Below are 12762 nucleotides of genomic sequence, written 5' to 3' on the forward strand. Positions count from 1 at the left end.
TCCTGGGGATGTAAATGACAAATCCAGCAGTTGGAAAAGTGATTTCCCTGGGAGATGATGTTGAACCCCTCCGTGGACCTGCCTAGGTTAGAGCAGTAATGAGAATGAGAAAAAATAAGACTTTAAGGGTCATGTCTGAGTGTTAAACTCAATAGGAAAGTTTTTTTTTTGATTGGTTTTGTTTGAGGAGGGGAGTGGTTCAAGGGTGGTGAGAAAAACAATTCAGAGATCCAAGTAGGCAAAGGTTTGCAAGGAGGAGAAACAGTGTAAAGAAAATCCAGATGATAGCTAACAGTATGAACCAAATATTCATAGTAGGATGTCGGTCACTTATCTCTACAAAGACATAGTATAGATTTCCCACAGGCTTCAAAGGAAGAGGACGGAATGTCCTCAGTCTTCAACTGTGACTACTCTGAAGCCACTAGTTTTATTCTAGACAAATGAACCCAGCTAGTTTTATGCCTTAAAGCTTAGCTACTGTTGGGGTGCTAAGAAGAACCTGGTAGGGTCTCTGCCATTTGAGGTCTAATTGATCTGAAGGTAAACCCCTCCTTCTGGGTCTTTAATAATACTATGTCTGGGCAGGGACAGGTTCTTTCTTGGACACGGGTAAATTTGTATTGCCATAGTTTATGATAACTCGATTACCTGTCCTAGACTGATTAAATGCTTTATAAATTCATGGGCTTCGGGAATCCTTGGGTGGCTCAGCAGTTTAGTGCCTGCCTTCCACCCAGGGCATGATCCTGGAGTCCCGGGATTGAATCCCACGTTGGGCTCCCTGCATGGAGCCTGCTTCTTCCTCTGCCTCTCTCTGTGTGTCTTTCATGAATAAATAAAATCTTTAAAAAAAATTCATGGGCTTCTGAATCAAACAGCAGATCTGCTATTAAGAAAGGCCTCTTATATAGCATTTCAAAGGGGCTGAGTTGGAGAGGTTCCTTGTGGGGCCATTCTCATTCTCAAGAGGGCATGAGTTTTGTCCAGGGTTCTGAGGTTTCCTGACAAAGTTTGGCAAAGATTTTTTTTTAAGATTTTATTTATTCATGAGAGACATAGAGAGGCAGAGAAACAGGCAGAGGGAGAAGCAGACTCCCCGTGGGGAGCCCGACTTGAGACTCGACGTGGGACTCGATCCTGGGTCTCCAGGATAAGGCCCTGGGCTGAAGGCGGCGCTAAACCGCTGAGCCACCTGGGCTGCCCAATTTTTTTTTAAGGGTTTGATAAACCCTCTTGACTTCCCCAGAGGATTGGGGTCTCCAGGCAGCATGAAGGTGATAATGAATTAATTCCTGATGCAGAAGACACGGCTCGAATCACCCTTGCAATAAAGGATGGGCTGTTATCATTCTGGAGAGACTTTGGAAGCCCAAAGCATAGGATAATTTCCTTTAGTAGAGCTTTAATTACCTCCTGAGCTTTTTCTGTTCAAGCGGGATGAGCCTCTATCCAACCAGTGAAGGTGTCCGCAAAGACCAGGAGGTATTTCTATCCCTGAGATGGGGGCATCTGAGTGACGTCTATCTGCCAATCCTCTCCAGGGTATGTGCCTTGTGTTTGGATGGGCTGGAGAAGTGGAAGTGGTGTAAGCCCTCCCCCAGGGGGGTTCTTATGACATAGGTCACAGGTCCTGGTGACTTTCTTGATCACCCATGACAGGACAATTCCTGACAAGACTATTAAACTAGATTAATGTGTCTCTTCCAAATGAGAGAATCCCTTGATGATTTTCCATTGGGATGCCTGAGGATACACCATCTTCTGATCCTGTGTCCGCCATCCCTTGGGATATAGTTGGTAGTCTTTCTGCTGACTCCAATTTATTTTTCTTTTTGTATATTGGGGCCTTTATTGGAAGATTGGCCCATGAAGAAGTAAAGCTGCCTGTATTGGGAGTTTGGAGTCCTAAAGGCATCTTTTGGAGTTTTCTACGAATATCTGGAGCTGCCTGATTTATGAGGTCCCTGGACCAACCAGCCCTTTGGGGTATCTGGATCTACACTGGTGAACTTTCATAGCCCTTCTACCAGATGGGACTAAAAGAATAGGATTGTCATCAGGTCCTTGGGTGATCTCCCTCACCTTATCATAGTTTACTAGCTTGATGATACATCTCTTCATGCTCTCCAGGAGGCATAGTACCATGTGATCCCCGAAGGCTAGTCCCTGCTACCCAGGCTGATAATTACAATTAGGGTCTATCTGAGGTACAGTGGTCATTCCAACTGGATATCTGTTAGGCTGGGTAGCATGAAGGGCATATACAGGGGTTCTTCTTCTGCCCAGATGTGGAATTGCTCCTCCTCCTCCTCCATATGGCAGCAATGAGAAAGAATGCCCAGAAGGTCATTCCAGGTTAGATCAAAAGATTGGAGTCAGGTTCCTGTATTCCTTAACAAAATTTGCTAAGATCCTCAGAAAATTGGCGTAAGTACTCATGGCACTGTCTGAGATCTGACATCAAAAAGCGAACATGGGTCTCTGTGGTCCCCTGAGGTCTACCCACCACCTGCTGGAGGGGGCAGAGGAACTTTTTCTTCTTGCCTGAGTCCAGTAAAGGAGGGTAGATCGGAAAAAAAAAAAAAAAAAAAGGAGGGTAGACGATTGGAGGGTGGGGGATTGGTTGTTTGGGCTGGAGCCAACGGTGTTGGAATGTTTCCTGAGGGGAGCTATTGCAAGAATTTTTTTCTGGGGCCAAGGCCTAAATGACCCCTTCCCACTGTTCATGTTTTACATTGTCAGGGTCATTCGGAGAGCCATTAAGGCTTGGATGTAAGGGATATCTACCTACTTTTCTGTCTCTTATGGAAGAGATGGACTTACAATATGGTTTTATAGTTAAGGCTATCATTTTCTGATCAGACCTCACCTCTAGCTTATATGGTGGCCAAGCAATGTTATGAAAGAAAATAAGCATTTTCGTATTTAGGTTTCTAATGGGAGCTGATCCCAGTGTCTCAAAATACTGGGCTCCTTTGAGGGAAGCCTTTGAGGATGGGAAGCCTTTGAGGTGGAGGTGGAATTTCCCATGGTCTTCAGGGAGAGTTGACTCCTATAACAAGGAGCAACTAAACCAGGGTTCCTATTTTCAGAAGCCTGGAGTCTTATTTCCCTGAGGAAAGTTAGCTCTCTCTAAGGAAACTGATAGCTCAAATTGGTACTCTTCTAGAGAGTTCCAATGGCAAGTGGACTGTGGGCATTCCCAAACTGCTGTCCATTCACCTCTGTAATCATACCTGTGGCCAGCATGCTCTGTGATGACCCAGCAGCCCTGGCTTCCCTGGAGCCCAAGCCTTTTTCCCACACCTGCAATCCCAGGAGGGACAGCCTTCCTGAAGACTCCAATAGAGACTATGCCTTATCATTAACCCAAATGTCCCAGGATGGATCCCTCTGGAAGAGGCATCATCGTGATTTCAAGATCTCTGAAAATCCCACTTCTCTTGTTCTGAGAGGCCTCTTAACTGTTGGTGGCAAACGATAGCCACCAGGGATGGGGGTCCCTTTGACTGTCTGAATATTTCCTGTCTGTCCTGTTGGTTTCTCCCACTTTGTGGTCAGTAGTGGTGAAACTAGCCTCTACTTTCCAGTTCTCTTTGCATCCCTGAATTATTGGGGTAGGGTCACATTTAATTAAGTGGTGGGTAAGGCATACCCTCAGGGAGAGATCTCGATGAGTGGGGTCCTCTGCCAGGGAGTAAATGACTTGTGGCTATTTTATGGTGATCACTGTCTGAGTTGGCAGTCATGCGGGACCTCTGCGATAGGGGACAGACTGTCTCATAGGTCCCCGTCCCCCACCAACAGCGGAGAGTGCAGAAGTAGGTCCAAGAGGAAGCAGCTGGAGCTAGGCAAGATGGACCGAGAGGCAGATTCCCGCATAGTCGGCCTAGGAATACCAGACAGTCGTCCAGGGACCAGTGTAGAAGCTCGCGGTGTGCTGTTTGTGTCACTTGCATGAGTGACCATGAAGCACGCTCTTAAATATCTCCATTTCTTCTGCTGGAGGTCTAAGACAATGAGAGGGCTGGGAGCATGGAGGGTCTGCCCTGTGTACATACCCAGATGAGCCAAAGTTTTAATGACCAGTAAGAGGGAAAGCCCCTTGGGGCTGCTGCACGTCCTGGGAAATACTCTCTGACACGTCCATGCAACTTTTGGTCACTTAGGAGTGCCTTTCAACTGCAAGGAGCAAGTGTCCCTTTATTCTTCAGCGCTGAAGAGGAGTCTCTCATAAATGCTAGCAGACCATCGGGTTCCCAGGTAGACCAGAGCGACAGCAGAGCCGAGGAGGAATGGTGATGGACCAAGCAGCTCTCCAGCACAACGGCAGGCGGGCGCTGGGGACTCACCGGTGGAGAGGGTCGCTGGGCGCCGTCACCTCCGCCCGCCTGGCTCCCCCAGACGGCGCCGCCGGTGCCCTGGGGAGCCCGGGGCCCTGAGGCCTCAGCCCGGCCCGCTGCAAGGACGCCCCTGGAGGCTCTTGGTCTCATTGCAAGAAAGAATTCAAGGACAGACCAGACACGGTGGACGGGCCGTGCAAGCAGCAAAATTTACCCGATTGCAAGCACGCTCCGCGGCTGGGAGAGCAGGCGGGCTGGGGGCAGGACCGACGCCGGGGCTTGGGTTTCTACCATTTATTGACAGTTAACGAGGCGGGGGTTTCTTGAAAGCAGGGTTTCACGCCTTTTCTTCTGTATTTGCTCGGGCGGGGGTGACAGCGGGGCCGGGGTGGGGGGGTCCAGCCTTCTTTATCAGCCAGCCCGGGCCAGTCTGGTTTGATCCGGTTTCCTGTGGCTTTGTTTTGGGAGTGCGGCCGGAAGCGGCTCTGCCTTTCCTACAGCTGCGCTGGCCGCGACTTCCCCTTTTCTGGCCTCCAGGTACCTGTTAGAACCCAACGGGCTCTAACAAGAGCCTGCGGACAGTCTAGGGCCCGGAGGGAAGGGGTGTGGTGCGCTGATGAGCAAACCCGGGAAGGGAGTCAGGTGCATCCTGGGTCCAGGAGGGAACCGGGGAAGCTGACGGTGGACCCCGCAGGAATCCGGGCCTCCAGCTCCCAGCCGGCTGCCCGGAGGCGGCCCTACACAGGCCGCGGCTAACTGCCGAGAGTCCCTCTTCCAAACAGGAAACCACCGAGGAGTCTTAACTCTGGAGCAGCGACCCCAACACCGCCGCCTACGGGAAAAATCGCTTTGGGGCACAGGACTCGCTCACGACCTACCCAGACAAGCTGGGAGGAGCGGGCACGCCCCCTGGCGGGCTTCCCGGATTCTATTGGTTGCCTCCAGCCAGCTCCTCTCTGCTATTGGTCAGCAGCGCCAAGCTTCGGCGGTCACAGACAGTATCCGGAACCAACCGTCTCCCAACCCCGTCCGGGCTCTCCGCCAACGTGTGAGTGACGTGCACGCCAACCAATGAGAAAGGCAAGTGAGGCTGTGGCAGCGAGACGCCTTCCCTTTTTCCTCAGCTCGTCCAGCAAATGGCAGCAAAGGCCGAGCGGCTGACACCAACCAACCACCAATCCGTAAGGGCGGAAACAGGGACGCAGCGCAGAGCGACGGGAGGGGGTGACGTGGCAGTGACGGGGTCACAAACTGAAATGAGTGGCGGAAGCCCTGGCCAATGGGTGACCGAATTGGCCGGACACTCTGCGGTCTCGACTGCGGGAAACCACCAATGGGCTCGCACGCGAGTCTGATTGGCCTTCGCCGAAGCCAATCAGCGGCGCGCCTGGAGGACGCGTCCCACCCCGGGCTCTGACTGGGCGGCGTGCGCTGACAGGCCCGAGAGAAGTGCCAATGTCCTGGGGGCCCTCCGCAAGTGACGCTCAGCGGCGCCAATCGGCTGCCTCCTTCCCGGCGGCCGAGCCCTCCTCCCGCGGCGGGCCTGGCGGGGCGGGGACGCTGTGCGGCCGCGGCTGATGCGCTAGCCGTGTGGGGCGCTCCGGGCGGCGACGGCGGCTCTCGTAGGCGGTTCCGGCCCTGTGTCTCGGGGCGGCGGCGGCTCATGGCGGCGACGGAGCTGAGAGGGGTGGTGGGGCCGGGCCCGGCGGCCATCGCGGCTCCGGGCGGCGGCGGCACCGGTCCCCCCGTGGTGGGAGGCGGCGGCGGCGGCCGCGGAGACTCGGGGCCGGGCTCCGGGGCCGCGCTGGGCTCGGTGACCGCGGCGGCGGCGGCGGCGGCGGCGGCGGCAGGCGGCCCGGGCCCGGGCGCCGGGGGAGTGGCGGCTGCGGGCCCGGCCCCTGCGCCGCCGGCGGGGGGCTCCGGCAGCTCGGGCGCCGGGGGCTCGGGCTCGGCTCGAGAGGGCTGGCTCTTCAAATGGACCAATTACATCAAAGGCTACCAGCGGCGGTGGTTCGTGCTGAGCAACGGGCTCCTGAGCTACTACAGGTAACTGCTTCCGGGGCGCCGACCCCACCGCAGCCCCCGGGCCCCGCGCCGCCAGCCCCCGGAGCCGGCCCGCCGCCGAGGTCGCCCCAGGCCCCTCTCCGCCACCTGCGCGCTTTGACAGCGGGCGACGCGAGCCCACCCTCGCGAAAGCGAACGCCTTGGGCCTTCCCCCTCGGCTGGGTTACCCGCCCTCGGTGCAGTACCTTCCCCTCGATCCCTGGCCTTTCCGATTGTTCGGAGAGCGTCTCCCCTTCCATTGTGTTCCACCGGCACCGCGGTGCGGTGATGAGTTCTGCGAGGAAGGCGCTGCTGTGGGTGCGAAGGGGCGCGTGGAGGAGAGCAAAGCCCAGGCGTGGCTCTCAAGGAACTTAACTGTGAAAAGTCCCAAGCCTTAGCTGTCTCTGCCCAGGCTCCAGAATTCAAGGTTATCAGCAGCCCTTGATGTACCCGCCGTTGCTCTCTCCACGTTCAGGCACAAGGACGCCAGGCACTGGGTGGCCTCGGTATCCACCCCTTGTCTCCCTTATCTCTCCCAGACTTGGCGTCTGCTTTCACCTTCTGGCCAGCCCGGAGTGGAGATGTGCACTCTAGTGCCGCTTTTATTTACGCTGATCCCCCCCCCACCCCCCCACCCCCGCCCGTGGGAATGATTTCAATGGTCTATCCAGTTATTTCTGGAGTCGCTTCGGTGGGTTAGGTTTAAGTTTTATTAAAAGAAGAAGCCATGTCTTTGGTGTAGTGACTTCTGTTCCACGGTGTTTGTTTTGGAATGTTTCGTATATATTTATGGTGACTCACAGTCTTGCCCTAACTGGAGCATGCTTTTTGGCTACTCGTGTTCCTAGAGACAGGATACAGGGTTTGGGGACAGGACATCAACATTTCCCGTGTGCTGGACAGTGTGGATGGTTGCATTGACTCCAAAGGATAATCCTGGGAGTCAGGAGACATTCCCATCTTACTGATGAGGAAACCGAGACCTAGCTGAGCAACTTCTCCCAAGGCCTTAAGGAGTCAGGATTTGAAACTAGTTCTCTTCACACCAACATAACCTAAAACCCAGGTTAGTGTTACATGAATCAATCAGATAATAGAGATCATTGCTTGCCTATAGCAAGTAAGTTTCTAGATCACATTTACAATGTGTACTTTATACAAAATGTATAAAAGTCTCCTTTAAGAGAGACTTCTTAATATCATGGCATTCTCATTGAAGTCTTTTTATAAAGACCATTCCGTTTGAGACCCCAAACGCTGTTAAGAACACCTCACTCTATTTCTCCTCTTCTGCAGGTAGTTACTCTACTGCCGGGAGAGTTAGGGTGAATGGATCTCTTCCATCAACTCCATTGTATCAGCTCTTAGTGAATTTTGAGGGGAAATTGAAGGTGGGAGTTGGAGGGAGTTGAAGTAAGAACACATTCTTATCTAGTCTCTGACAGTGGAAAACGCCTTAGCACGTCCTCACAGCTTCAGCCACATTGTGAACAGTTGTATCATTTACATTATTATATTCAGAACTGATTTTAATTTTAACCTTTCTAAGTACTCATCCAGGATGATCAGTTTAAGATTAGATCACAAATCTAATCTAATATTCTTAGTGTATTCCAAAGTTTTCCGCTACCTAAGTTCCTGTTTTCCTGTTACACTGACCATCATTCTAATGTTCAATTGATTCATATCCTAACTTATCTTGTAAGTCACTATTAACATTGATTGCTTATCTTTAGAAGTTGTGTATCAGCTGAGGGCCTTACTTGTGTGGTCATATTTCCTCATTCAAGTTCTTACCAGATCCACTTCAGGCCAGTTGATTCTTTGATCAGTACCAGTCTTAATCAATATTGATCTTGGCTGGACATTAAGAACTTACATGTTGCCATCTCTTCATGTATTTGTAACCACTTTCAACTTCTCTCTTACAAGAGCTAGTGGTACCTGTCTGACTACAGATCAAGCTCCTTCTAAAGCATACCAAACCACATGTTGGGAAATGTGCATAGGCCTGTCTTTGCCAGCTAGGATGGTCCCACCCACAAACCAACCAGGCAACAGGAAACAGTTATCAAATCTGTGTACTACCTTCAAAATCACATCAGAGTACTTCCTACCAACTCTATTGGTAGTTTATTCTTCTTAACAGAATTATTCAGGTCCCCATCTCATTAGGGCTATTTAGCTACATTGTCATTCCTCCTGCCTTTCATGCCTCCAAAACCTGTCATATCCTCCATTCACCTTTTACAAAATACGATTTTCTTTTTAACTGACATCCTGTACTTCCAAGACCCATTATCCTGTGATGAATTGTCCTGATGGGCTTTGGCGGGCCACTTCCCTCTTTTTACCCATCCTAGTCTTCCTTATGTACACAGTTACATGGATATCCCATTACTTAAAAACCATATGTACAATTCCAGCCTTCCCAGATGCATGGTGACAGAGCCCTAGCATTCATTTTCCTGACTAGCTTCCGGAGACTGAGTTATTATTTTGGCTGGCCTTTTAAGGGTGCTTTCTAGTCAGAAAGTACCACTTAATTAATACTGTAGTGCCTGAAGAACTTACCTTGCACTCTGAAAATCATACCTTTCCAGCCCGTACACTAATCATTTATAAACGTAGGTGTATCTGCCTGAACCCAAGAGCCCCTGAGTCAAGCCTGCCTTACTTCTAGGGTTCCTTGGTATTTCGAAAACTGCTACGGACTTTATGTGATTTGAGAAGCTCCGTGGGTTCACAAAGATGACCCAGGCAGAAGAGATTCCCTAGGAAGTGGCTTGTGAAAAGTACCAACAGATTGTCAGGAATGTGGTACAAAGTCCAAGTAGCACCTTTGGAGTAGAAAGCCTGGGTGAGCTGGCCTGTCAGCTGCGGATCTGAAATTCAGCCTGCATTATTCATAATGTAACTGAAGCTTGGGGGTGGGGGGGAAGGGAGGTAAGAATAGAAAAAAAACAGGGATTCACATTACAGTGTGGCAGGTGCAGACGGTAGAAAATGGCTCAGGCCGTTGAGACCCCCCCCCTGGCCATCCCATACTGCTCATTTGTGCATTTGGGGAAGAAAAACCAGTTTCATGTGACACACTGAACAATAGCAAATCTGTCTTCCTAAGCACAGTAAACACTTTCTCAAACATACCAAGACTTAGTTTCTGGAGATGGGGTGTGTGTCATTTCTGGCATGCAGGAATTCTGGATGTGCCAGGTGTGTTGGGTCACTTGGCTCCAGTGAAAGGGAAATGGCTCTGCTCTGCACTTTGGCAGTTGGCAAAGGACTTTGACCTCTTTATGTTCCAAGTTGGTCAGGGAAAACTGTGGTCTCAACATGCAGGTTTCTGGGCATAACCAGCAGGTAGTGGGAAAATCAGCTCAATTTGCAAGGTATACTCAATTGTGCTAACAGCTTGGTATTTTATGTGAAGTAGCTTGTTGCCACCAAATAGTGATGCAAAGTTCAAAAGTTAGTCTATTAATAGAACTGTCAGTAGAGATGGGGAAAATTTTTACACCCAATCCTCTGAGAACAGATTTGCTGAATCTTTCTTAGCTATTAATAGGATGGCTTAGGAGTCCCTACCAATAGAGGTCAGTGGATCTTTGGAAAGAACACATTCCCAAAAGATTATACTACCTGGTGACTCTTCTATGATTATTCTTTCTTAACTCCCCCAGAAGGCTAGTTTTTCCTCTTTCATATCATTTGTGCTGTAGTCAATATTTAGTACCCTGAGCATCTCAGTGCTCTTTATGCTTATGCAATATAATTCTAAGCGTAGTGTGACAGTTCTCATTTGGGCTGAGTTGTAGTTGGGGGGAGGGCGGTGGTTCAGTGTGTGTAAAATGGAGCTATTCTTCCTCTGAGGGAGTGAGATTGTTATAAAAAATTATGTTGCATGAGTTTATAAACCTCTATTTTATAATTATAACTTGCTAAATAAGAAGTAATCCCTGACTACAAAAGGGCACGAGGGAACTTTATGGCATGATGGACATGTTCTATATCTTGATTGTGGAGGTGGTGACACAATTGTATACATTTGTCAAAACTCACTGCATTACACACTTAAAATTGCTGAATTAACAGTGTATGTCATTAAACTTCTGTGAAGGCTATTTCTAAAAAGCCGAGGGTGAGAGGAACAGCAGAGCAATACAGTCTGACTCAGAAACCCCACTTAATGTCTGTGAAAGGAAATCCCAACTGGTCGTTTCTGGAACTTTAGGGAGCTGTGTGAGGGAAATCGTAGAGCTTGCTGTTTCCCAAGGCTGCTGTATTTTCGGAAGACTTAGAGCTACGAGAAGACAAGGAAGGTGGTGAAGGATAAACCACCCATCCACTTTCCACTTGGCTTGCCTTTGTCTCGTTATTGCAGGTCAAAGGCTGAAATGAGACACACCTGCCGGGGTACCATCAACCTCGCCACAGCCAACATCACCGTGGAAGACTCGTGCAACTTCATCATCTCCAATGGGGGCGCTCAGACCTACCATCTGAAGGCCAGCTCGGAAGTGGAGCGGCAGCGCTGGGTCACCGCCCTGGAACTGGCCAAGGCAAAGGCTGTGAAGATGCTGGCAGAATCGGGTAGGGAGCTTCCTATTTGCCCCTCCTAGACACTATCACCATCTCCTAGATGACTCAGGCTTCTCCTCATTATGCAACATTTCTCCTGGGTTGGTGGTGTGCACCTGCAGCCAGTTCTGCCCTGCAGGGGTCATCAGGCAGTGTCTGGAGGTGTTTTTGTGGTCATAGCTGAGGGACGGTGGTACTCTGGGCCTCCAGTGACTGGAGGCTGGGGAGGCTGCTAAGCCTCCTCCAGTGCACAGGACACCCCTCCCAACAGAGTTATCTGGGCCCAAATGTCAGTAGTACAGAGTTTGAGAAATTCTGTCCTAGAGCCATGATGGTTATCCTTTTGGCTAATGCCATTTGACTATCTTAACATTTCAAGAAAGAAATATTTTATTGCTAGGGCCATCTTATGATTATTACAACTCATGGTTTGGTTCTATCTTTACTTCTTTTTCTCATGGTGTTTTCTTACTTAAGGATCTTTTAATGGAGTTGAAACAGACAGTCTTTGTAGATTGCAAGAAACATTAGATGGGATACTTTCCATGAAAACTCTTCATTTTGCTACTTTAATTTCACGAAAAAGAGCGATCTAACCAGGTTTTGATTTTTCTTCAAGGAAAATCATAGGATTTCCCATGCCCCACTTATTGATAGTTTAATCACATTGAGCTCATCCACTCAGAGCTGACCAGGGTGATTACCTGCTGGTTTTTGTTCATCTCTTGTTTTCTTATCCCCTGTCCTCTCCCACACCGTATTTAATATCTTTTAAACAGTGAAAGGAAAATTCACTGCTTTGTGAGGTTTTTTTGTAATGGGTTGTATTTTGACTTTAGTCCTGCCTCTTGGACTAGCAGATAGGGAAGGCCTTTTCTTCTTTCTTTTGTTTTGGTTTGAGTGCCGATGTTAGCTCCCCCAAAGGAAGTGACATTGCTAGAAAAGCATTTTGCAGTTGCAGAGTGTTGGGTATAAACGTAATAGTGAGAGGTACAACATAGCTCTCTATTTGACACACTACTTGGAGGGTCCTTTCATAGAGGACCTTGCATTGCTTTCAATGCAGGGGTGGCTTTAGTGTCAAATGAATTCATCACAACGTTCCTGAGGTCTCCTTTGGAGAAGGTAAATTTACTGAGTCTTTTGGTGATGTGGACATTATTTACAAAGAGCCAGACTGCGATTCTCAACCCACTTCATACAGGGCTTGCCCATCACCCAATGGATGGTGGTGGATTTGGAAGTAATGATCAGCTTGGACTAGATTGGAATCCTCAGACTTGAGTTACAGGGCTCATCTGTTCATTTCCAATCCCAGGAGCCATTTAGCTTCTCCATTCTGTCTTGCAGGGATCATTGGTTGTCAAACATCAGTGTGCATTGGAATGGCCTGGGCAGCTTATTCAAAATGCAGGTTCCTGGGCCTTGCTTCACATCAGCCAAATCGATTTCTGTGGTGGGGCCAGAGCCTTGGCACCTTGAAGAAGATCCCCAGGGGTGGGGGATGGGGAAATTGAATGTAGGTGGACAGACTTTTAGTTATAAGTAAATATTGGGGATGTAACATACAATATGATGACTACAGTTAACACTATATGGTATATTTGATAATTGCTAAGAGAGTACATTGTAGAAGTTCTCATCACAAGGAAAAAACATTTTTTCCTTTTTGTGTGTGTCTATATGACAAGATGGATGCTAGTAAATTTTTTGTGGTCATCATTTAGCAATATATGTTGGTCAAATCATTATGCTTATACAGTGCTGTATGTCAGTTATGACTCAGTAAAAC

General features: G+C 49.3%; 1 protein-coding gene across 1 annotated transcript in view; it reads left to right on the top strand.

The window, feature by feature from the left end:
- The first annotated feature begins 5920 nt into the window (after positions 1-5920).
- The window catches only part of OSBP (oxysterol binding protein), a 34384-nt gene continuing 27542 nt past the window's right edge, over positions 5921-12762 (top strand). The window contains exons 1-2 of the mRNA XM_055300872.1: positions 5921-6392; positions 10774-10982. Coding sequence (XP_055156847.1) covers positions 6010-6392; positions 10774-10982 — 592 coding nt within the window. The 5' untranslated portion in view covers positions 5921-6009. The remainder of the gene's footprint in view (positions 6393-10773; positions 10983-12762) is intronic.

This window comes from Nyctereutes procyonoides, unplaced genomic scaffold (assembly GCF_905146905.1).
Source record: "Nyctereutes procyonoides isolate TBG_1078 unplaced genomic scaffold, NYPRO_anot_genome, whole genome shotgun sequence".
Classification (NCBI taxonomy): Eukaryota; Metazoa; Chordata; class Mammalia; order Carnivora; family Canidae; genus Nyctereutes; species Nyctereutes procyonoides.